The sequence below is a fragment of the Crotalus tigris genome, unplaced genomic scaffold (assembly GCF_016545835.1).
Source record: "Crotalus tigris isolate CLP2741 ecotype Arizona unplaced genomic scaffold, ASM1654583v1 scf7180000020990.9691751010:1144802, whole genome shotgun sequence".
Taxonomy (NCBI): Eukaryota; Metazoa; Chordata; class Lepidosauria; order Squamata; family Viperidae; genus Crotalus; species Crotalus tigris.
In genome coordinates this window covers 812,421-837,284 of record NW_024098300.1, presented here as the reverse complement: position 1 = coordinate 837,284, position 24,864 = coordinate 812,421, and the positions used below count along the sequence as shown (strand labels likewise).

The window sequence follows — 24,864 nt, the reverse complement described above, 5'->3', positions numbered from 1 at the left end:
GTCAAATGGGAACCCAGATTGTTGGAGGCAAGATGCCCACTATGTAAACTGCTTAGAGAGGGCTGTAAAGCACTGTATAAATCTAAATCTCTATTGCTATTACTTACCTCTTACTAAAAAGATGTTAAGACCTTGGGGGGAAAAAATCAGAGAAGAGCAACTAAGACGATCAAAGGCCTGGAGACTAAAACATACGAAGAACGGCTGCAGGACTTGGGTTTGGCTAATCTCAAGAAAAGTAGGAACGGTGACATGATAGCAATAGTCCAGTAGTAGTCCAATCTCTTCTTAAAAACATTGGAGCATTTACAATTTCTGGAGGCAGGTTGTTCCACTGATTTATTGTTCTCACTGTCAGGAAACTTCTCCTTAGTTCTAGGTTGCTTCTCTCCTTGATTAATTTCCATCCGTTGCTTCTTGTCCTGCCTTCAGGCGCCTTGGAAAATAGCTTGACTCCCTCTTCTTTGGGGCAGCCCCTGAGATACTGGAAGACTGCTATCATGTCCCCCTTCGTCCTTCTCTTCATTAAACTAGACATAACCAACTCCAGCGACCGTTCCTTATATGTTTTATCCTCCAGACCCCTGACCACCTTTGTTGCACTTCTCTGCATTCTTTCTGGAGTCTCTACACTTTTTTTTAGAACATGGCGACCAAAACTGGATGCAGGATTGCAGGTGTGGCCTTACCAAGGTCTGGTAAAGTGCTATTAACACCTGCTCTGTCTCACTCTGCTGCTCCTTCAGAACTGTGGACACGCATCTTGAACAACGTCTGCGTGAAGAAGCTCGTTCCCGTCTTTTTCCCTTACAATAACAGCGAATACGTGATCGCCCTGGGCGGCGGCGCTCAGGATGGGGAATTCTTCCTTATCACTTGCAAAGGTAGCGTGTTAGACTTTGTGCGGGCTCCGTCTCCAGTGGACAGGGCCCTGCCTGAGAGACACAGACCTTCCCCCTTGTAAGATAACATGGCAGCATTTTGCCAGGCATGAGACCACGAACAGCAGAACAGCACGTAGAGGCCCAAGGAAGGAAGAACTGTTTTGTTCCTCCTGTTTTTGCTTTTGTTTCAGATGGAGTTGTGAAGGCAAGTGCCTCCCTAAGGCAACAGAGAAGGAGCATCTGCTTTTTAATGTTCAGTAAGTTCTTTTCTCAACATTAAGAAAACCAAAATCATGGCATCCGGCCCTCTCAATTCCTGGCAAATAGATGGGGAAGAAATGGAGGTAGTGACAGATTTTATTTTTCTGGGCTCCAAGATCACCTCAGATGGGGACTGCAGCCAAGAAATTAAAAGACGCTTGCTCCTGGGGAGGAAAGGTATGGCAAATCTAGACAGCATACTAAAAAGCAGAGACATCACCCTGCCAACAAAAGTGCGTATAGTCCAGGCCATGGTTTTCCCAGTTGCAATGTATGGCTGTGAAAGTTGGACCATAAGAAAGGCTGAGCGCCAAAGAATTGAGGCCTTTGAACTATGGTGCTGGAGAAGACTCCTGCGAGTCCCTTGGACTGCAAGGCATTCAAACCGGTCAGTCCTAGAAGAGATCAACCCCGTCTGCTCTTTAGAAGGCCAGATCCTGAAGTTGAAACTCAAATACTTTGGCCACCTAATGAGAAGGAAGGACTCACTGGAGAAGGGCCTAATGCTGGGAAAGATTGAGGGCAATAGAAGAACGGGACGACAGAGAATGAGATGGCTGGATGGAGTCACTGAAGCAGTAGGTGTGAACTTAAATGGACTCCAGAAGATGGTAGAGGACAGGAAGACCTGGAGGAACATTGTCCATGGGGTCGTGATGGGTCGGACACGACTTCGCAATTAATAACATAATATAACAATAACAAAGTCCTTTTCTATGTTTAAAAAGTGGCCTTCCCCTCCCTCCGGCTAGTTTCTGTGGGCTTCAGCTGCTGTGGAGATTTTGGGAAGAGGTGGCAAGACTTTGGGATGGGTTCATTTATAGTAATAGCAGTAGTGGTGGTGGTGGTGGTGATGATGATGATGGTGGTGGTGACTCCAGGGTGCTCTAGCTTTTCAGATGGGGGAGAAAAAGGGGTCATCCTACCGTGCACAGCTGGTGTTTAATATCCAAGCTTTTCCAAAGGGTGCATCATTCAGAGCTTTGTCTCCAGAGGGTAAAACTTTATCATCAGAAGCATCACCGTTGAAGTTGCCACACATGCCACAGAGCTGATTCCGATACTCTGGACCCACCCATACGAAGACACTACTTGCCCCGTTGAACTGGTCAGCATATTCCTCACTCTTAAGATCTGAGCAATGGATCCTACATTGGCTGATAGTTGGGTTCTTCTGCCATTAACTTTTCATAAAAGAAATACTAAAGGTTTCTGTAGTGCTAACATAACAACAAGAACAACAACAACAACAACAACAATAATAATAAATAATAATAAAGTTGGAATGGACCTTGGAGGTCTTCTAGTCCAACCCCCTGCTCAGGCAGGAAACCCTACACCATTTCAGACAAAAGGCTGTCCATTCAAAACTTCCAGTGATGGAGCATTCACAACTTCTGGAGGCAGGTTGTTCTACTGGTTAATTGTTCTCACTGTCAGGAAATTTCTCCTTAGTTCCAGGTTGCTTCTCTCCTTGATGAGTTTCCACCTGTTGCTTCTTGTCCTGCCTTCAGGGGCTTTGGAGAAGAGCTTGACTCCCTCTTCTTTGGGGCAGCCCCTGAGATACAGGAACGCTGCTATCCTGTCCCCCCCTCGTCCTTCTCTTCATTAAACTAGACCAGTGGTTCTCAACCTGTGGGTCAGGACCCCATTTGGGGTCGAACGACCATTTCACAGGGGTCGCCAAATAAGGCTGTCTGCCATTTTTCCCCCTTTTCTTTGGCCACGCCCCTGGCACCCGGTGATATATAAGTGGTTGGGGGTCACCACAACATGGGAACTGTATTATGGGGTCGCGGCATTAGAAAGGTTGAGAATCACTGAACTAGACATACCCAATTCCAGCAACCGTTCCTTATATGTTTTAGCCTCCAGTCCCCTGATCATCTTTGTGGCTCTTCTCTGCGCTCTTTCTAGACATCTCAACCTCTTTTTCACATGGTGTTTTTTTACATCCAAAACTGGATGACGTATTCCAGGTGTGGCCTTACACACTTCCACGCATTTCTCCCAATGTTGACCTCTCTGTTCTTTTCTGCAGGAGCTGCCTGCTCCATCTTATGGGCCTCTCTGACACATGAGAACAAGTTCCATTTGCTGGTGATGCGGAAGTCAACCAATGCATCCTTCGTCGTTTCATACGACAGAGGTAATAATGCTCGACTCCTTTTACGCCTACTCCTCGATGTAGGGTCATAATGGAGGCCACCCTCCCTGTCGCCAAGCGAGACATTCGTTAAGTGAGCTTTGCCCCCATTTTACGACCTTTCTGGTTAAGAGAATCCCTGCGGTTCCTAAATTAGTAACCCGGTTGTGACTTGGCTTGTCGCAAGGTTACAAAAGGGGCTTACCTGACCCCGGGACGCTGCAAACCATCCTCAATGTGAGTCAGTTGCAAAGCGTCTGAATTCGGATCATGTGACCGTGGGGAGGCCGGGACGGTTGCAAGTTTATTTATTTATTTATTTATGAGACTTATATACCGCTTTAAGTGCAAGCACTCTCTAAGCGGTGTACACCAGTAAGCAATGTATATATATATTTACATTGCCCCCAACAATCTGGGTCCTCATTTTATCTACCTCGGAAGGATAGAAGGCTGAGTCAACCTTGAGCCGGTGAGATTTGAACTGCTGACCTGCTGAACACAGTCAGCTAAAGTGTGAAAAATGATCACAAATCACTTTTGTCAGTGCTGTTGCAACTTTGGATGGTCACTAAACAGACTGTTGTAAATCAAGGACTACCTGTACAATGCAGGATTAGTTGCAACCCTTTCAAGACATGTGGGAAAAGAGGTTGTTCGATATTAGCACGGTCAATACTATCTTTGCCAGCTCCCCAGGCTAGGGAGAAAAACTACATGGCTGGCTGTTGAACTGGGACTCTAAACTATTTATGTATATCCAGAGCAGAACAGAACAGAATATAGAAATAGAATAGAATAGAATAGGGGAATAGAATAGAATAGAATAGAATAGAATAGAATAGAATAGAATAGAACAGAACAGAATAGAATTATAGAATAGAATAGAATAGAATAGAATAGAGTAGAATAGAGAGAGTAGAGTAGAGTAGAGTAGAGTAGAGTAGAGTAGAATAGAATAAAGATGGAATAGAACAGAACAGAACAGAATAGAATAAAGATGGAATAGAATAAAGACAGAATAGAATAGAATAGAATTAGAATAGAATAGAATAGAATAGAATAGAATAGAATAGAATAGAATAGAATAGAATAAAGATGGAATAGAATAGAATAGAATAAAGACGGAATAGAATAGAATAGAATTAGAATAACAGAGTTGGAAGGGACCTTGTAGGTCATCTAGTCCAACCCCCCTGCCCAAGCAGGAGACCCTACCCCATTTCTGACAGATGGCAGTCCAAACTCTTCTTGGAAGCTTCCCAGTGGTGAAGCTCCCACAACTTCTGAAGGCAACGTCTGTCCCATTGGTTGATTGTCCTCACTGTCAGGAAACGTGTTTGTGTTCACACTCTGACCTTGCTTCTCTTTCTTCCGTTTCTAGAGTACAAAAAATTTCAAGCACTGTATCACATCCCTTCCCATGTACCTAAGGGTAAGAACCATACTGCTCGCGGTTTACGAAACTCACCTGGTCCTTGGGAGGGATGCGGTGGGTGGATACGAATGCCCAACCCAGTCCAAACGTCTGGCCGACTCTGTGACAAAACATCGTAACACCCGTCGATTCAACGTTTATGCCGCCCAACTCTCAGTCACTTTGGGCCGCTCACAACAATCCAATTCCAACAGAACCAAGGAAAAGATGCAAAAATAACAGAGCAGGTGAAAAAGGAGGGAGGGGCGTCTCCCTCCCTCTTCCCCGGGAGAAGAGCCAGGTCTTCACTGCTTTTCTAAACAATAGCAAAATGGAGGCCATCTGGGTCTTTTTTTGGGGGGGGGGAGAGGAAATTTTGTTCCAGAGTGAAGGTGCTGCAACAGAGAGGGTGCATTTCTGGCCCCTGCTTAATGCAGGTTTTTCCAATTTTGACAACATTAGGATGTGTTGATTCCACTCCCAGAATTCCTCAGCCGGCCATGCTGTCAGCTTGTTTGTCTGAATGTGTAACAGTAAACAACAGCTTTATCAAGGGACCACGCTGACAGGACAAGCCGCTAGCATGTAAAAAAGAGAGCAAGCCCTACTCCCACTGGTGATGTTACCTAGTTGGGTGGTGAAAAGTCTGCGAGGAAAAAGGCACAATGTTAATTGGGAGTAAAATTTTTGGTTATGGTATGGATTTAGATAACTGGCAAGAATTATGGGAAAGGAATAGGAAGCTCACATTAGCTACTGTGTACAAAGACAACGTATAGGTGGCACCTTCCCCCTGTGAGATTAGCTAAACTTGGACAAAAAGACCTCACCGAAATGTTGGAAATGCAAAGAATCGCTAGAGACCTACTACCATATGTGGTGGGAATGCTCAAAAGTACAAACATTTTGGCATTTGATAAAACGGTGGCTAGAAGAGATACTAATGCAGAGTATCGAGTTAAAGCCAGAACTCTTTCTGTTGGGTATTACTAAGGATGGATATAATAAAGGATCCCTACACCTATTACTACACATGCGAACAGCAGCAAGATTAGTCTTTGCACAGAGATGGAAAGATAATGAGACACCCTCAGAAGAAGAGGTGATAAACAAGATTTGATCCTGTGCTGAAATGCATAGGCTGATGTTAGAACTCCAGGATAAGAGTGAAACAGAATATTATGAAATCTGGAACAAATTGTATAATTGGTTGGGGGAAAATAGATGGAAAAACTCTCTGATTCAGCAAAATACATTGATCAAGGAAGATACTGATCAAAGGAAAAATATTAAAATATTAAAATGAAAATTAAGTATTTAGATCAGTGGTTCTCAACCTGTGGGTCGGGACCCCATTTGGGGTCGAACGACCATTTCATGGGAGTCGCCAAGAAACGCAGTCCGCCATTTTTTTCCCCCTTTTCCTTAGCTGTGCTGCTCCCTTTTATTCTATTGGCTTTTGAAAGCCAATCGAATAGACTCTCTTGAATAGAGTCTAATTCTATTGCCTTTCAAAAGCCAATAGGAATGGTCCAGGCTGTCTCTGCCCTGCTGAGCCCGCCCAAAGTCCCATTCTGCAAACGGTGCTGCACCAGTTGAGTAGTCCTCGACTTACGACCGGTTGAGTAGTCCTCGACTTACGACCGGTTGGTGGTCGCGGCATTAAAAAGGTTGAGAACCACTGATTTAGATGATGGGATCTGTCAGAGCGAATATTTTAAAGAAAAGAAACGTCTGTTTGAATTTGTGGATTATGAATGATAGAAATCAATTGTCAACGGTTTTTCTTTTTTACAAATGTAAAGCAAGCAAACTCACGGTTAACCAACTGTCAGGTGATTTATGTTTTAAAAACCAATAAAACTTATTTTTAAAAAAAGTCTGCAAGGAAACAAGAGGCTCAGAGAGCACCAAGGATCCCCCAGTCCTCCTCCTCCTCCTCCTTCTCATCCTCCTCTGTGCAAACTCCACTCCCTTCTAGCACTGATGATGTTACCTAGCTGGGTCATGAAGTGTCTGCAAAAAACCAACCAAGCTCAGAGAGCACCAAGGACACACACACACCCCAGTTCAACCCGGAGCTGCAAATATTCTCTTTAATCAGTAAGGTGGACTTGAGGTTCAGAAAGAGCAGCCTTCAAATGAGGGATGCTCCTGAGATAAACAGGGGGACACCAAACAAAGAGAGGAAGAAGGGATGGCTCTTACTTTCTTTTGTAGTCTTCCTGCAAACCCTGCGGAAAACCTTTTGGCAGCTCTCTCTTCTCCTCAACAGCCTCTGATAAAGGGTTCGTGATGCTCCTGGGCACCGAGGTGTACACCAAAAAACGCCTGATCGCACGAGGCTTGGCTTACAACCCCTTCAGCAAGGCTTTTTATATTTGGGGGAACGTGATCTTGCAAAGGTAAGCTTGTCGTTCCTAGGGTGAACTGTCACAGAGTCAGAAGGGGTCATTTAGCCAGTGGAACCAAACAGGAATATAAGAAGGACGAGATTTATCTGAAATGGGATAGGGTTTCCTGCCTGAGCAGGGGGTTGGACTAGAAGACCTCCAAGGTCCCTTCCAACTCCTATTCTATTCTATTCTATTCTATTCTATTCTATTCTATTCTATTCTATTCTATTCTATTCCACTCCACTCCACTCCACTCCACTCCATTCTATTCCCTATTCTATTCTATTCTATTCTATTCTATTCTATTCTATTCTATTCTATTCTATTCTATTTTCTCTATTCTCTATTCTATTCTATTCTATTCTATTCTATTCTATTCTATTCTATTCTATTCTATTCTAATAATAATAGTAGTAAAGTTGGAAGGGACTTGGAGGTCATCTAGTCCAACTCCCTGCTCAGGCAGGAAACCCTACACCATTTCGGACAAATGGCTGTCCAGTCTCTTCTTAAAAACTTCCAGTGTTGGAGCATTTACTGCTTCTGGAGGCAGGCTGTTCCACTGATTAATTGTTCTCACTGTCAGGAAGTTTCTCCTTAGTTCTAGGTTGCTTCTCTCCTTGGGTCAGTTTCCATCCGCTGCTTCTTGTCCTGCCTTCAGGTGCTTTGGAAAATAGCTTGATTCCCTCTTCTTTATGGCAGCCCCTGAGATATTGGAATACTGCTATCATGTCCCCCCTTGTCCTTCTCTTCGTTAAACTAGACATACCCAATTCTAGCAACCATTCCTTATATGTTTAGCCTCCAGTCCCCTAATCATCTTTGTTGCTCTTCTCTGTACTCTTTCTAGAGTCTCAACATTCTATTCTATTCTATTCTATTCTATTCTATTCTATTCTATTCTATTCTATTCTATTCTATTCTATTCTCAGACTCATTTCAATACGGTTCTTTCAGCAGTCACCCAGGCGGCTTTCATGCCTAAGGCGGGACTAGAACTCACTGACTCCTGGTGATTGGCCTAAAGTCCCCCAGCCAGCTTTTACCTTCTGAGGCCAGACAAGAACTGGAACTAGAACTCCCAGTCACCTGATTTCTAGGCCAGCATTTTAACCATTATCCCAAAGTGGCTCTCCAAACTGAAGTTGGCCCACTGGTCAACCTAATGACGGCATTCCCCCCCCCTTTTTTTTTTTTGCTTTCCTTTCCAGCCAAGATATGACGAATTACATCTACCTTTCCAATTTCCCAAGTGACTCTCCCATCAAGGATTTTGTTCTCTCTTTTAAAGGGCCTTTTGCTGTTGTGACAGACAGGGAGGAGGTAAGTCTATTATCAGAATCAGAATAGTCACTAAACGAACGGTTGTAAGCCAAGAACTAAAGAATATGACTTATGTCTTTGAATCTATGTTTGTTAAACCGGTGTCCGTTTCGCTGGGCTCTCTCTTTTTTTTCTTTTTGGCAGCTGATTTATATCAAGGATATTCGTGGCCAATAAAGAATGATGAAGAGGGGTTTCCTTCAGGATAATGCCCTTAGTCTCCAAATCTGGGGTTGTTAAATCTCTTATCTTCTAGCTCAGATATGTGTCTGCCAAATAGTTTTGCATGAATTATCTCCCCCCCCCCCTTTTTTTTTTTTCCTCTCTCTCTCTCTCCCTCTCCTCATAGCTCTGGGTGTCGAATGAAAACGGCATAGCATTTAGAAAGGTTTATCCTTCGGATGCCTGGAATAAGTTTGTTGCTCTCCAAACGATGAGAGGGTCTACGAGATACCCCCAGTCAGCCAAACAGGCCATCGTCAGCATATTCTACAACAAGGAAGGCTTGCACGAGGTGGGTGAGACAGGCCAATGTGGGGCCTCCGGGAAGTTCCTCAGAAGCAAAGGGGTCTGGCAAGGTCCTTATGGATTTGTCCGTGGAGATTCTCCGTCGTCCAGGTCATCATTATCCCAAAGGTGCTTTTTTTTTTTTTTCCATGAGGCCACTGGACTTCCTTGTTTTTCTCTGAAGAGGTTTCGCTTCTCCTCCAAGGAGCTTCTTCAGCTCTGGCTGGAGGGTGGGGAACGGAAGGAGTTAGATTTCTCTATGCAAGTCAAGGACTGCCCGTAAAGGCAAAAGCGAGGTGGAGATTGTGCCTTTTGTCTTTTGCCTCTGCTGTTGTTAAATCAGCGTCCTTTTTCTTTTTCTTTTTTTTTTTTTTGCAGCTGGTTTATACGGTAGCTGGTCCTGGCAAAGAAAGGCTCCTGAAGAGGGATTTCCCTCAGGATACCGTCCTGACGTACGATCTGCTGATCAGCACACCTCACAAAAAGATGACGTTCAAGTGAGTGGGAGACCAGCGACTCGGCCTTTTTTTCCCAGCGTCCGGCGGAGCCAACCGACGGGAGAAGAAAGGCTGCTGGGGAACAGCCCTGGCCCTGCTCTCCTTCCTTTGACCACTTCTGGGCTTCCTCCCTCCGTTGGCCCTTCTCAGCAAGTACAGCTGGATGTTAGATTTCGTCTAGAGTGGACCCCGTTTCCCCCCACCCCCACCCTGAGAAACCAGGACGATCCGCAGAGAAAAAGCACGTGAGGAAGCTGAAGGGAAGTCGGTGAATGTGGTTGAGTGTCGTAACAGGTCTTGTTCTTCACCCCTTTGCCTACCGCAGTGGTTCTCCATTTGGGGGTCGGGCTCTTAGTGACTGGCCTAAAGCCACCCAGCTGGCTTTCATGGCTAAGGCAGGACTAGAACTCACTGTCTCCTAGTGATTCGCCTAAAGCCACCCAGCTGGCTTTCACGCTTAAGGCAGGACTAGAACTCATTGTCTTCTAGTGATTGGCTTAAAGCCACCCAGTTGGTTTTCATGACAAAGGCAGGACCAGAACTCACTGTCTCCTGGTGCTTGGCCTAAAGTCACCCAGCCTTTCACGACAAAGGCAGGACTAGAGCCACAGGTGCAGAATTCCCACTAACTACTCTATTACATTCTGCGTATAATATGGGAGTCTCCCCAGTTGGACAGCTTTCTCTTGGGAACCGATAGATAAAGTTCCCAGGAACTCTCTGAGGTTGGGGTCGGTTCTAGTCCTTTTGTGGTTCCCCAGTGATGCTAGACTAGCTCTGCCCTTGATCCCTCCTCCACCCTGCCAGTCACGGTGCCTCCCCTACTGTAGCATTCCTCTTCGGAAGGCCTGCCAAACGGGGGCCACGGCTTCTCTCTCCCCAGCGGGAAAGACTACATCCGGTTCACCCACCGTTGCCCCTTTGCTGCCTTGCGCGTGCTGGATCTGCCACACCCACAGCGCTTTACTCGAGTGGAGCATTACTGGGCCACGCCTCCAGACGTCATGGAGAAATCCGGATTCCACGATGAGAGGTCGCTCACCGTCTACCAGGGCCTGGTCTACCAATTGCTTCAGCTGCACACCTCCTATCACAGAGTGAGGACCGAATCCGTTTTTTCCGGGCACGGGAAGGGTCGTCCGTGGCTGGGGAGACGCGTGGCCTGGCCTCCGGGCTCACTGCAGCAGCCTTTGGGGAGAAATTCGTGGGACGTCTCTGCAAAAAGGGAGGCGTCCCGTTCTGACAACCCGCTGGGTGGAAAGAAACACAGAGAGAAGGGGTGTGTGGGTGTGGGTGAAACACAGGTAGTCCTTGACTTAACGACCGCAGTTCAGCCCAACATTTCTGTTTTTCAGTGAGACATTCGTTAAATGAGCTTTGCCCCACATTACGACTTTTTTTTTTTTTGCCACAGTTGTGAAGTGACTCACTGCAGTGGATAAGTTAGTGACACAGTTGTAAAGGGAACCGGGCTTCCCCCCCCCCTTGACTTGGCTCGCCGGAAGGTCGCAAAAGGGGATCGTGTGACCCGGTCATAAATACGAGTCAGTTGCCAAAGGTCCGAATTTTGATGACGTCACTATGGGGGAATGCTCCAACGGTCGTGCGAAGAATGGTTATAAGTCGCTTTTTTTCAAGGCCGGTGTAACTTCAGACGGTCACGAAACGAACTGTTGTAAACCGAGGACCACCTGTGTTAGATTGCAGTGTGAAAAGAAACAAAAAAGAAAAAAAATTAAAAAATGATCAGGGCAAAAATAGAAGCCCTTAAAAACTAATATACTGTTGATATAGGCCCCCTACATAACAGTAATAGACTTGAGCTGGAATAGGTGATATATTACATCTTCACTTAATCATTTCATCTTGTCTCCTCAGTCTTATGCAGACCCCGTCCACGACCCCACCTGGCGCTGGTGGAAGAACCAGAAAGAAGAGGCCGTAAGGAAAAAACAAAACCCTGCACATCCTTTCTCAGCCTTTGCACTACTTAAAACCTCTTTCCAAGCCCCGCAAAATTGGAATGATGGGAAAACAGTAAAACGTGCAACAACAGTGTAGTTGTGGGTTGGGTTGTCGTGGGAGGCTGCTAAATTCTCCTGTTCTCTTGTGCTTCGTGACCACAAAAGAACGTAAAGGTGAACCATACAATCGATCCTTCTGGAACTTACTTGGCTTCTCCCTCCCTCTCCCTCTTTCCCCCCCCCCAGGAATATTTCAACTATAAGGCAAGCAACTGGAAATCATTGGGGGGCATCTATGTTGACATGGCCAACTATGCCAAAATTTACAACTTGATGCCGGATAACGATGTACCCGATACCATCTACCTGGACAAGAATACAGCCTACTCTTTTAACGTCTTCCTGACCATCAGGACAGCCCGAGAGAGCCGTAAGGACCTTGGTGGCTCCTTGGGGGGAGCATCCCTCACTCTCTCCTTCCCTCCCTCATTCAATTTATAGGAATTCCCAGCTCAGATTCATGGCTCTGGACGGCTAACAAAACTTAAAAACAAGATTAAAAGCCACAGGAGAAGAAAAATAAAAACCAAGAAGGCAATCCGTGTTTTAACCTAGCTGTGATGTTGAATTCTGTTAGCTGTTTATCTGGATCTACTAGCTGCTTAGCTGGATCTACTAGCTGCTTAGCTGGATCTACTAGCTGCTTATTTAGATCTAACTGCTTAGCTGCGTAGTTGAACCTACTAGCTGCTTAGCTGGATCTACTAGCTGCTTAGCTGGATCTACTAGCTGCTTATTTAGATCTAACTGCTTAGCTGCGTAGTTGAACCTACTAGCTGCTTAGCTGGATCTACTAGCTGCTTATTTAGATCTGCTTAGCTGCTTAGTTGAACCTACTAGCTGCTTAGCTGGATCTACTAGCTGCTTATTTAGATCTAACTGCTTAGCTGCTTAGTTGAACCTACTAGCTGCCTAGCTGGATCTACTAGCTGCTTAGCTGGATCTACTAGCTGCTTATTTAGATCTAACTGCTTAGCTGCTTAGTTGAACCTACTAGCTGCTTAGTTGGATCTACTAGCTGCTTAGTTAGATCAGTAAGAAGACTTAAAGTCTTCATTTATGGATGGTGCAGAGCTTGGTTAGTTTCACCTTGGTTATTTGGGGTGGGGGAATGTGGGTTTGTCTGTGTCTGTGAAGGGTCTGTGTCTCTCTGTCTTTGCTTAATCTAGAAGGCCTAACCTGTTTTATCTGTGTACGATTCAAGATATTAACGCTTGTTCCTCAGTTACTGCATTTAAATGTACAGGTTCTTACAACCACGACTGAGTCCAAAATTCCCATTGTTAAGTAAGTCAGTTATTAGGTTAGTTTCCCCCCCTGCCCGTTTTATAGCCATTTTTGCCATAAAATGAGGGCAAAAACTCTCTTTAACAAACGTCTCACTTAAGCACAGAAATGTTGGGCTGAATTGTGTCCTACGTCGAGGACTATACCTGTCTCTTTCTCCTCCCTACCCAATGTAGCGGTAGAATGGCCTTGGGAACAGAAGGGGCCATTTCTCTCTCTGCCTTTGCTTTTGGCGTGGTCCCAGACGGTTCGTTGGAGAGTGAGAAGGTCCCAGACAGCGTGTGTAGGTGTTTGTGGGTGCCGCACGCACGCACATCCTCGACCGTTGTGCTTTTTTTGCCTACAGTGGGAGAGACGGCCGAAGAAAATTCCCTCCACTATATCTGGCTGGCTATCATTTTGGCCCATCCCGAGTACGTCCAGACAGAACTGCAGAGGCAGGAACTCATCAGCAGAGGATCGGTGTTATATCGCGTAAGCCCAGATAATTGTTCATTTGCCCTAGCCTGCAGGTCTGTAGATTATTCGTTTATTGATATGTCTCCCTTCCTTGCGCAGTTGGGGATTTGGGTTTCGCAACATGCTTATCAAACACCTTGGTAAGGCCACACTTGGAATACTGCATCCAGTTTTGGTCACCACGATGTAAAAAAAATGTTGAGACTCTAGAAAGAGTACAGAGAAGAGCAACAAAGATGATTAGGGGGCTGGAGGATAAACATATAAGGAACGGTTGCTAGAATTGGGTAGTCTAGTTTAACAAAGAGAAGGACCAGGGGGGACATGATAGCAGTATTCCAATATCTCAGGGCTGCCCCAAAGAAGAGGGAGTCAAGCTATTTTCCAAAGCACCTGAAGGCAGGACAAGAAGCAATGGATGGAAACTAATCAAGGAGAGAAGCAACCTAGAACTAAGGAGAAACTTCCTGACAGTGAGAACAATTAATCAGTGGAACAGCCTGCCTCCAGAAGCAGTAAATGCTCCAACACTAGAAGTTTTTAAGAAGAGACTGGACAGCCATTTGTCCGAAATGGTGTAGGGTTTCCTGCCTGAGCAGGGGGTTGGACTAGAAGACCTCCAAGGTCCCTTCCAACTTTATTATTATTATTATTATTACCTACAAAATTGAACTTGGAACGAACATCCCCACCACTTCCTATCATCTAGAGATGACCGAGCCAATGGCGTGGTTGCTTCCCAGGGCAGGGCATCTCCAAACATGGCAATTTTTAAGACCTGTGGACTTAAAGTTGCCTGGCTGAGGAATTATGGGAGTTGAAGTCCACAAGGAGAAACTTCCTGACCGTGAGAACAATTAACCAGTGGAACCGCCTGCCTCCAGAAGCGGTGAATGCTCCAACACTGGAAGTTTTTAAGAAGAGACTGGACAGCCATTTGTCTGAAATGGTAAGCCTGAGCAGGGGATAATAATAAAGTTGGACAGGACCTTGGAGGTCATCTATCCAACCCCCTGCTCAGGCAGGAAACCCTACCCCATTTCAGACAAAAGGCTGTCCAGTCTCTTCCAGTGTGGGTATGGAGTCCCTTCCAACTCTGTTATTCTTTTAGTGTGGGGCAATTGTTTCTCAACCTCAGCCACTTTAAGATGGGTGGACCTCAGCTCCCATGTCTGCTGGGGAATTCTAGGAGCTGGAACCCATATATGAGGTTGAGAAACAATGGTATAGAACGTTGGCGCCTGGTTCGAGAACGACAGAAAGAATCAGCATCTTTATTTAGGCAATTTAAGCTACACCTGACTTCTCCCCCCCCCCAAAAAAAAAAACAGGTAACCATTAAAGACAATGGGAAGTACCCAATACAGCAGCTCAGTGGGAAGAACCTTTTGAAAAGCTCAGCTGGCTTAAAGGTGAGTTGACAGTAGTTCCAAAAATCTACGTATCGCTATTCGATATATGTTAGCTTTGTTTTTTGGTTTACTAATGTATTGATTTGATTTGCATCCCCCCTTTATCACTTTAGATTAAGTAACTCAAGATGGCAAACATACCTAGTACTCCTTCTTCCTCTTATTTTCCCCATAACAACAGCCCTGTGAGGTGGGTTGGGATGAGGAAAAGTGACTGCCCCAACCCCAGTCACCCAGCTGGCTTTCATGCCTAAGGCGGCACTAGAACTCCCCGTCTCCTGGTGATTGGTCCAAAGTCACCCAGCTGCCTTTCATGCCTAAGGCGGGACTAGAACTCCCAGTCTCCTGGTGATTGGCTCAAAGTCACCCAGCTGCCTTTCATGCCTAAGGCGAGACTAGAACTCCCAGTCTCCTGGTGATTGGCCCAAAGTCACCCAGCTGCCTTTCATGCCTAAGGCGGGACTAGAACTCCCAGTCCCCTGGTGATTGGTCCAAAGCCACAGAGCTGGCTTTCATGCCTAAGGCGGGACTAGAACTCCCAGTCTCCTGGTGATTGGTCCAAAGTCACCCAGCTGCCTTTCATGCCTAAGGCGGGACTAGAACTCCCAGTCTCCTGGTGATTGGTCCAAAGCCACGGAGCTGGCTTTTATGCCTAAGGCAGGACTAGAACTCGCAGCTGCCAGCTTCTACCCTAGTGCCATAACCATTCAATCTGCAGCCATTTTACTTCTCACCTCTACCGAAGAGTGGCCTGTTCTGACTTACTTGTGGCTGGTGAAACTGTTTCTTTCTGCTTTTTTCCACTTTTCTTAGATTGTCCGTTCGGAAATGTCCTGTTATCACCATACAACCCTGGCCCCACAGTTGAAGGTAATATGAATTCCCGGAGAAGGAATTTCATTTCTTTCCCATTGCCTTTTCCTTCCAACAGGCAAACAGCAAGGAGACGACGCAGAAGGACTGATTTATTCTAAACAATTGAACCTGAAAGCGGTGGAAAATAACCTGCGTGCTGTAAAATACAGAATAAAATGAGTAACAAAATGGATATCCGATCTTCAAGACTGCCCAGTTAGAATTTCTTCCCGTAGAGCAGGGTTATCCAAGCTTGGCCACTTTAAGACTTGTGGACTTCAACTCCCAGAATCTCCTAGCTGGTCAATTCTGGGAGCTGAAATCTGCACGTTTGGACACCCCTGCCATAGAGGAACTTGGTAGTAACAGTATAGTAGAGTTGGAAGGGACCTTGGAGGTTTTCCAGTCCAACCCTCTTCTCAATTCTGGACACTGACCTAAAACCCCATCCTGAAACTGTATAAATATTTCTCTCCCTCTGTTTTTTGGAAGTATTTATCCCCTCCCTTCCGATCATGCACTACCGTTCATATCTGAGTTGTTTTTACCATTACTTTGGAACATCTGTAAAATGGATTCTGTACATGAATGTTTATAAATTCATAGCTCACCTATTTCTTTGTTGGCCCGCAGGGTACTGATACCATGGGGATTTATATTGGGTGCCCCCCAGGCAAGAGATTGGCGTTTGACATCACGTATACAAAGAATTACACCACGGAGAAGAACAAGCGCTACTTTGACTGTGTTGAGCCAGATCCAGAAATGCCCTGTTTTTTCTTCAGCGATGGTAAGTGGCTTTGGATGACCTCCTCCTCCTCCTCCCCCCCCCTCCTCCTCCTCCTCCTCCACACTGCAACCCTACTCCCTTCTGGCACTGATGATGTTACCTAGCTGGGTCATGAAACGTCTGCAAAAAAGCAACCAAGCTCAGAGAGCACCAAGGACCTCACGGTCCTCTTCCCCCTCTTCCTCCTCCTCCTCCTCTTCCTCCTCCTCCTCCTCCTCCTCCTCCTCCTCCTCCTCTCCACAGCCACCCACTCCCTTTAGCAGTGATGATGTTACCTAGTTGGGTCATGAAACGTCTGCAAAAAAGCAATCAAGCTCAGGGAGCACCAAGGAGCCCCCAATCCTCCTCCTCCTCCTCCATGAGATGCAAAAATGTGTGAATCCAGTTCCTCCAGAGCCAGCTTCAAGGCTTGGTGTTGGATTTGAGCCAATCACCTGCTGGAAACCTTTCCAGAGTCAGGCTGGGAATGCTGCTAGTACCCCTGCTGTGTTCCAGTCTACTCTAGTTTGGCAGCTTGAAGCAAGACACTTCCTTGTTTTCCTTGCAGTGTTCTTCCCATCCTTCTTGATCCAAGACATGGTGACAGGCGACTCGGGACAATTCCATGGCAGGTAAGCGTGGTGGGGGAAGGGTCTCAGGCCTGGTAGAGCTGAGAATTGGGAGCGGGGTGGAGAATGGGGCCCTCCGGGCATTGCCCTTGGGGTTTGGGCAATAAGACAGGGGCATGTGTCCTCAAGAGCTAATCTGCTTCACAAGGGGGTGTCCAGGGCAAAGGGGAAGAAGACTGGATCAAGGCTGGCTCTCTTCTCTTTCTCTTTATAATAATAATAAAGTTGGAAGGGATCTTGGAGGTCATAGTGCAACCCACTGCTCAGGCAGGAAACCCTATCCCATTTCAGACAAATGGCTGTCCAGTCTCTTCTTAAAAATTTCCAGTGTTGGAGCATTCACACCTTCTGGGGGCAGGTTGTTTCACTGATGGATTGTTCTAACTGTCAGATAGTTTCTCCTTAGTTCTAGGTCTCTCTCTCTCTCTCTCTCTCTCTCTCTCTCTCTCTCTCTCTCTCTCTCTCTACCAAAAGGGGGATTGTGTAAGACAGTGGTTCTCAACCTATTTAATGCCACGACCCCCAACCGTAAGTCGATGACTACTCAACTGATGCAGCACCGTTTGCAGAATGGGACTTTTGGCGGGCTCAGCAGGGCAGAGACAGCCTGGACAATTCCTATTGGCTTTTGAAAGCCAATAGAATTAGACTCTATTCAAGAGAGTCTATTCGATTGGCTTTCAAAAGCCAATAGAATAAAAGGGAGGAGCACAGCTAAGGAAAAGGGGGGGGGGGGAATGGCGGACTGCGTTGTTTGGCAACCCCCCGTGAAATGGTCGTTGAACCCCAAATGGGGTCCCGACCCACAGGTGGAGAACCACTGGTGTAAGAGGACTGCATAACATCCCCTTCCTCTTCCTCGTTCTCTTGACAGCTACCTCTTTAGCATCATTGGCGGAGGGGCCTTTTCGCAGAGCAACATCAGATACTTCACTCAGGAAGAGATCGTGAAATACAACACCAACAGGTGACTTTCCACCAGGCTGCTGCGTAGCCCCGGTCTGAAGCAAACGGGGAACCAGTGCCGCTCGTGCAAAACGGTGTTATACGTGTAGCCGTCGCCCCCCCTACCCCCCCCAACTGTGCACACCGCTGTGTTCTGCTCCGGCAGTAGCTTCCCGAATAGTCTTCTAGGGTAGCCCCACGTAGAGCGTGGGGCAGTAGGGAGTGGGGGATCTGCTGCAAAAGGGGGAAGGGGCTCTCGACTCCCCTGTAGACCTTTGCGAAGACCAGCTGTCTCGATCTGAATCTCCCTAGTAACGAGTCCGCTTTGATATGGGCGAGAGCCGACATAGAAATTAATCAAACCAACGACGAAGGCTTTCCAGTCCTTTCTGGAACCAACTCCGGAATTGTGTAAGTTCTACTGCGAAAGACGTGCTATCTGTTTGGGGTGTGCAGATCTGTTTCTGACCGGACTCTCCGTATTCTCCCCTCCAGTGAAAGAGGCTTGGATAGAGATTGGGCTAGAGCAGGGGTAGGCAACCTTGGCTCTTTTATGACTCATGGACTTCAACTCCCAGAATTCCTGAGCCAGCATGGGGGAACTATGGCCCCCTCAAGACTCGTGGACTTCAACTCCCAGAATTCCTGAGCCAGCGTGGGGGAACTATGGCCCCTTCATGACTAGTGGACTTCAACTCCCAGAATTCCTCAGCCAGCATGGGAGAACTATGGCCCCTTCATGACTTGCAGACTTCAATTCCCAGAATTCCTGAGCCAGCATGGGGAAACTATGGCCCCTTCATGACTCTAGGACTTCAACTCCCAGAATTCCTGAGCCAGCATGGGGGAACTATGGCCCCTTCATAACTCGTGGACTTCAATTTCCAGAATTCCTGAGCCAGCATGGGGGAACTATGGCCCCCTCATGATTCGCGGACTTCAACTCCCAGAATTCCTGAGCCAGCATGGGGGAATTATGGCCCCTTCATGACTTGTGGACTTCAATTCCCAGAATTCCTGAGTTCTGGGAGTTAAAAGTCCACGAGTCATAAAAGAGCCAAGGTTTCCTCTCCCTGGGCTAGACCAACGATCAAGAAGGAAACAACACCCCAATCAAGAATCTACCAACTCAGACCAACCATCAAACTCTAAACAACAGCTTAATTAGGGAACCACCAAGACCTCTCCCACCAACACTGACAGCACAAGTCTATAAACAGAGAGCAGACCCCACTCTCTTGTAGCCCTGATGATGTTCCTTAGTCGGGTAATGGAACGTCTGCAGGAAAGCAACCCAGATCAGAGAGTACCACAGGCTCCAACAGCTAAAGTTTGCTAATTAGGTAGCTCCCTAATTAAATAGTTCCCTAATCAAGGAATTGTCAAAGAGAAAAGCCCTGCCCCCACCAGTATTGGCAAGGAAAGCCACTTGTATATAAAGAGAGATCGAAACCCCCACTCCCTTCTAGCACTGATGATGTTACCTAGTTGGGTAATGAAACGTCTGCAAGAATACCCCCGAGCTCTGAGAGCATCAAGGACCCCACAGATTGGGTTCTCTTTAACCTAAGATTTTACATTTGGGTTTGTGGGATAAATGAAAAGGGCTTAGCTCACACAGGGTGCCATACTTTGTAGTTCAGAGCCACGTGCAAATCCTGCCTTGTCTCCATTCAGGACTCCTTCAACACAGACTTCCTTGTTAACTTCCCCTACTGGATTGCACACCCATCCCAAACCAATCTTTTAAAAAACGGGATTCCACCCGGAGAGAGATGAAGCAGCCCGTCGTATGATCTTGCTTGGCGCAAATCCTCTCTTTTTTTTCCTTTTAGGTGGATTTGTCAAAAAGATTCTCCATGTTACGATATCGTCCCCCAAAGTATGGCTGCTCCCGATTATTACTTTGTGATAAAAGTATCCAACAGGTACTTGCGATTGCGAAATGGGTTACTCAGCGGGGTAAAATCAGGCCAGATTGCCCGGGAGAGCTTTTTCTAAGGGTGGATTGTGTGGGTGCGCGTGTGCATCTGGTGTGTAGCGTTTCGTTATTGAATTATTAGCCTGCTGCAAGAGTTGAGGGCCACGATCTGGAATCTATTGGATTAATTATGCAGAACAATGTTTCTCATCCTCAGTAATTTTAAGACGTGGCAGAACCTGAGGGCGGAATTAAAAGAGGAATCAGCCTAGAATCTCTACGCAGCCACGAATGAACTAAGTCCAACTCTCCCTTGAATTCCATTGACCCTGATCTAACTCCAAGCAGGTGCTCAATGTTAGCTGGGAAGATTCCTCTGCATAGGCCTGATTAGCAGTAAATTGGTTCTGTTGGATCTTGATGTGTGGATTCAGTCTTTTGCGCCAGAATTCTGGGAGTTGAAGCCGAACTTCTTAAAGTCGCCAAGGCTGAGAAAACTAGGAAGAGCCTGCACTGAGATGTAATCTCTGTGTCGAGAGGGAATTTTTTTTAAAAAAAGGATGGATGCGTTGCTCCGGTGTTCCACCTGTCTCCCGTCTTGTCTGCTTCCACAGGGGGGTGGATCAAACCACTTACTGCGACTATGCCTTGGAGTTCATCATTCACATCCACGGCCTGCGTCTCAGCCCTGACCGTGCCCTGTATGTAATGAAGGTAAGATAGCTGGGCTTTGACTAGCCTCAGGGGTAGGCAACCTTGCCTCTTTTATGACATGGCTCAGCATGGAAATCTCCCCCTTTCCCCTCAGCGTGGCTGGCTCAGGAATTCTGGGAGTTGAAGTCCACAAGTTATAAAGCGGCCTGGGCCCAGGCCAGAGGTAGGCCACCTTGGCTCTTTTATGACTCGTGGACTTCAACTCCCAGAATTCCTGAGCCAGCCACGCTGAGGGGAAAGGCAGAGGTTTCCAAGCTGAGCCATGCTGAGGTGGCGCAGCAGTCAGAGTGCAGTACTGCAGGCCATTTTAGCTGACTGTGTTCAGCAGGTCAGCGGTTCAAATCTCACCGGCTCAAGGTTGACTCAGCCTTCCATCCTTCCGGGGTAGGTAAAATGAGGACCCAGATTGTTGGGGGCAATGTAAATATATATACATACATTGCTTACTGGTGTACACCGCTTAGAGAGTGCTTGCACTTAAAGCGGTATATAAGTCTCATAAATAAATAAATAAATGCTGGCTCAGGAATTCTGGGAGTTGAAGTCCACCCATCTCCGAGTGGCCAAGGTTGAGAAATACAGGCCTAGGCTAGGGGTAGGCAACCTTGGCTCTTTTACGACATGGCTCAGCATGGAAATCTCCCCCTTTCCCCTCAGCGTGGCTGGCTCAGGAATTCTGGGAGTTGAAGTCCACGAGTCATAAAAGAGCCAAGGTTGCCTACCCCTGGCCTAGGCCTGTATTTCTCAATCTTGGCTCTTTTATGACTCGTGGACTTCAAGTCCCAGAATTCCTGAGCCAGCCACGCTGTGGGGAAAGGCAGAGGTTTCCAAGCTACGCCATGCTGGTTCAGGAATTCTGGGAGTTGAAGTCCACGAGTCACAAAAGAGCCAAGGTTGCCTACCCCTGTCTTAGGCCATTAGCCACCTTCAGAATGACACGCTCCTGTTGAGGCAAGTTAGCAGGATTAGATTTTTAGCCGCTTTCAGACGACCGAAAGGGTCTGTCCAGATCTCACCTGGTGTGTGTGTGTGTGTGTGTGTGTGTGTGTGTGTGTGTGTGTGTCCCCCACCCCAAATTCTTCTCCCCATTCTAACTAAAAGGAAGGCTGAGCATTCCTGGGCCAGCAGGATAATCAGAAAATGACAAAGGGGGCGGAGGTCCCAGCTTAGCTGAAGAATTCCCCTCCCCTCCTTCTTTCTCTCTTTCCTTCTCTCAGATTTCAATGGCTACTGTGATCGGACTGGTCGTTCTGTACATCGTAGTAGACGTAGTGGCTCCCTGGCTTAAACAGCACTGCAACAGGCTGGTGCGGAAACTGGAGGAAGTCATCGCATTTCGGGCTGGTGAGTGTCCAGTCCTTCTGGAGAGGCCTTTTTGGACTGTTTCCTTGACCTTGCACCCAACCCTACAGCCAACCAAAAGGTGATCTTGAGCTTGACGGCCACTGAGGCCACTTGTGGCCGATATGCCTCGCCAGGGACCTTTGAGAAGGTGGGGCGTTGTGTCTCCAGAGTCAACTCTGCTTCCCTGGCCCTTGGCACCTTGCTCAAGCTGCGTCTTTCCCGCCCTGGGTCAAGAAGGAAACGCCGATTCTTCTCGCTACATGACTCTGCTTGGTCCATTTCTGCTGAAGTCCACAGGATCTCACCTATCTTCTGCTCTTCTCCCCTGCCGTCCTAGAATTGGGATTTAGGATATTCCGTGCCCTTACTGCACGAGTTATCGGAGGGGGTTGTCCATCTCCCATAGCTTCTAGCAATAGCAATCAGAGACTTATATACCGCTTCACAATGCTTTACAGCATTGGGTAGAATTGGGTATGTCTAGTTTAATGAAGAGAAGGACAAGGGGGGACATGATAGCAGTATTCCAATATCTCAGGGGTTGCCATAAAGAAGAGGGAATTAAGCTATTTTCCAAAGCACCTGAAGGCAGGACAAGAAGCAACGGGTGGAAACTAATCAAGGAGAGAAGCAACCTAGAACTAAGGAGAAACTTCCTGACAGTGAGAACAATTAATCAGTGGAACAGCCTGCCTCCAGAAGCAGTAAATGCTCCAACACTGGAAGTTTTTAAGAAGAGACTGGACAGCCATTTGTCCGAAATGGTGTAGGGTTTCCTGCCTGAGCAGGGGGTTGGACTAGATGACCTCCAAGGTCCCTTCCAACTTTACTACTATTATTATTATTATTTACAGAGTCAGCATATCACTCCCCCAACAATCTTGAGTCCTTATTTTACCGACTTCGGAAGGATTGGAGTCAACCTTGAGCCGGTCTGGGTCGAACTCCTGGATGTGGGCAGAGTTAGCCTGCAATACTGCCTTCTGACCACTGTGCCACCACAGCTCTCTCCTGTCAGCTGGCTTTCATGCCTCAAGTGAGATTAGAACTCACAACCACTTGGTGATTAGCCCAAAATCACCCAGCCAGCTTTCATCCCTTAAGTGGAACTAGAATTCACAGTTTTCTGATTTCTAGCCCGGGATCTTAACTACTAGACCAGGGATAGGCAACCTTGGCTCTTTTGTGACTTGTGGACTTCAACTCCCAGAATTCCTGAGCCAGCCATGCTGAGGGGAAAGGGAGAGGTTTCCAAGCTGAGCCAGGCTGGCCCAGGAATTCTGGGAGTTGAAGTCCACAAGTCATAAAAGAGCCAAGGTTGCCTACCCCTGTACTAGACCCAACTGCTTCGTAGGATGATTTTATCCTATGTTAGTGCAATATGGGATATATATTCTTCTTTTCTTGTTTTTTAATCTGACTCTTTTACACGTTCTAGGCCACCTTTATGGAACTGGGTGGCTTTCCAAAATTATAAGTAACAGGCAACTGGGAGCCAGCTCTGCCAGCGAATTCTTAACTCCGGTGTCTGTTCCCTGTGTCTTTTTTCTTACCAGAATCCAGCCTCACCTTCTCCTCTTCCTTCAGCAGTCAAAGCTCCCTTCAAAAGCTGCCTTCTGATCTCAGTCAGGGGGATCCCAGCATTAATATCCCCTTCTCCTCCCACATCCACTCCAGAAAGGGGCCACACCACCATGGGACACAGTAGACCCGCCGTGACTTGCCAAATTCATCGGATCGGGCGGTTTTCTGGTGCCTGCGTGCGTTATCCTTCATCTGTGGCAACTGTCCAAGAAAGATCGGATTCTTTCTCACCGTTACTTGTACATAGTAAGCGCCAGCTGTCTGATTTTGGGGCCAAGGGACCCAGACAGGCCGCGCCACGCATCTGCAGATTGTGCCAGGCAGCGAGACGGCAGATATTTGTCTTTTGCCGAGGAGCAAATTGTTTGGTTGAGGCCTTCGCAAAGCAAATCTTGCCAAGGATTCCAAAATCATCCATTCCCTCCCGTACCATACCTATAAACTGGCACCGCCAAAGCAGCCAACTATCACAGCCTCCTGAACCGCAACTGAAGCATCTTTTTTCCGTTGAGGGTGGAACGGTCAAGTCAGGAGCGGATCTTGTTATTTTATTATATTTATTTATTCATTAGGTTTTGTTTCCCGCCCAGCTCACCGTGAGGTGACTTCGGGCCGCTTACAAACCTGAATTCGTTTAGGGTATTTTATTACGGTTAGGCCACCGGTTTCCCTTCCCTTCTGTTTTCTAAAAATTGTACTTCTTTATCCCGATCCTCTCTCGGATGGTGCAGTTCCGTATCTCGATGCTGGGAATTGTTACAGAGTGAAACTAAACAAGGAGGTCGCCGTTTAAAAAAAAGAAATGTGAGCGGTAGAGAAACTAAGAATCCTTACCAGCAGGGCAGGTGAGATTCTGATTGTTTGTTCGTCGTTTCCGGAATTTGGTTTTGTTTTAATAAATGTTTGGGTCCAGGCAGGCTATTTGCTATTCTTTTTCATTGGGTTATTTTGGGCACCGCCGGTCGTTCCAGAAACCCACCGGCTTCAGAAAGGGCTCCGGATTAGGTACGCTTCACTGGTGGGCACCCTCTGCCGCCTTTCCAGACTGGGAGACTGCATAGCTGGAAAACATTTCACTTTCGCCTCGGTCCTGGTGGAACTTCTCTGCAGACACCAACCTTGCCCTCTTTAGAAACAGAAATTACAAGATGTTAAGCTTAGAGCAAGGTTCCTCGGCCTCAGTGACTTTTAAGACGGATGGACTGCAAGCTCTGGAATGCCCCATCCGTATTAAAGCAGGCCGGCTGGGGGATTCTGGGACTTGAAGTCCACCCATCTTAAAGCAAGCTGGCTGGGAAATTCTGGGCGTTTGAGTAATCCTGAGAAAGCAACTGAGTGTGCAGCTCTATCCTTTTTTATCTCTATAGGCTGCAGAGAGATGTGTGTTTGTGTTTGTGTGTGCGTGTGTGTGTGTGTTGCCTCTCTTCATAGCGACCCCTTGTGACGCCTCTGAGGAGTGTCTCCGGGCAAGACTTGGGGACCAAGCAAGA

General features: G+C 47.0%; 1 protein-coding gene across 4 annotated transcripts in view; it reads left to right on the top strand.

Annotated features, from left to right (window-relative positions):
- CATSPERG (cation channel sperm associated auxiliary subunit gamma) overlaps nt 1–24,281 on the top strand; it is a 34,531-nt gene extending 10,250 nt beyond the window's left edge. For 2 of the 4 annotated variants that reach the window (XM_039369160.1, XM_039369161.1), the window contains exons 9-30: nt 747–884; nt 1,076–1,141; nt 3,187–3,294; nt 4,676–4,726; nt 6,984–7,113; nt 8,316–8,427; nt 8,777–8,941; nt 9,313–9,431; nt 10,315–10,528; nt 11,310–11,372; nt 11,642–11,825; nt 13,089–13,216; nt 14,533–14,613; nt 15,427–15,483; nt 16,102–16,258; nt 16,806–16,869; nt 17,741–17,833; nt 18,124–18,222; nt 19,647–19,739; nt 20,347–20,446; nt 21,664–21,790; nt 23,347–24,281. In XM_039369160.1, the coding sequence (XP_039225094.1) occupies nt 747–884; nt 1,076–1,141; nt 3,187–3,294; nt 4,676–4,726; nt 6,984–7,113; nt 8,316–8,427; nt 8,777–8,941; nt 9,313–9,431; nt 10,315–10,528; nt 11,310–11,372; nt 11,642–11,825; nt 13,089–13,216; nt 14,533–14,613; nt 15,427–15,483; nt 16,102–16,258; nt 16,806–16,869; nt 17,741–17,833; nt 18,124–18,222; nt 19,647–19,739; nt 20,347–20,446; nt 21,664–21,790; nt 23,347–23,498 (2,501 nt within the window). In that variant the 3' untranslated portion in view covers nt 23,499–24,281. The remainder of the gene's footprint in view (nt 1–746; nt 885–1,075; nt 1,142–3,186; nt 3,295–4,675; nt 4,727–6,983; nt 7,114–8,315; nt 8,428–8,776; nt 8,942–9,312; nt 9,432–10,314; nt 10,529–11,309; nt 11,373–11,641; nt 11,826–13,088; nt 13,217–14,532; nt 14,614–15,426; nt 15,484–16,101; nt 16,259–16,805; nt 16,870–17,740; nt 17,834–18,123; nt 18,223–19,646; nt 19,740–20,346; nt 20,447–21,663; nt 21,791–23,346) is intronic. The other 2 variants (XM_039369162.1, XM_039369163.1) reach the window with 2 other exon arrangements.
- Nucleotides 24,282–24,864: the final 583 nt, after the last annotated feature.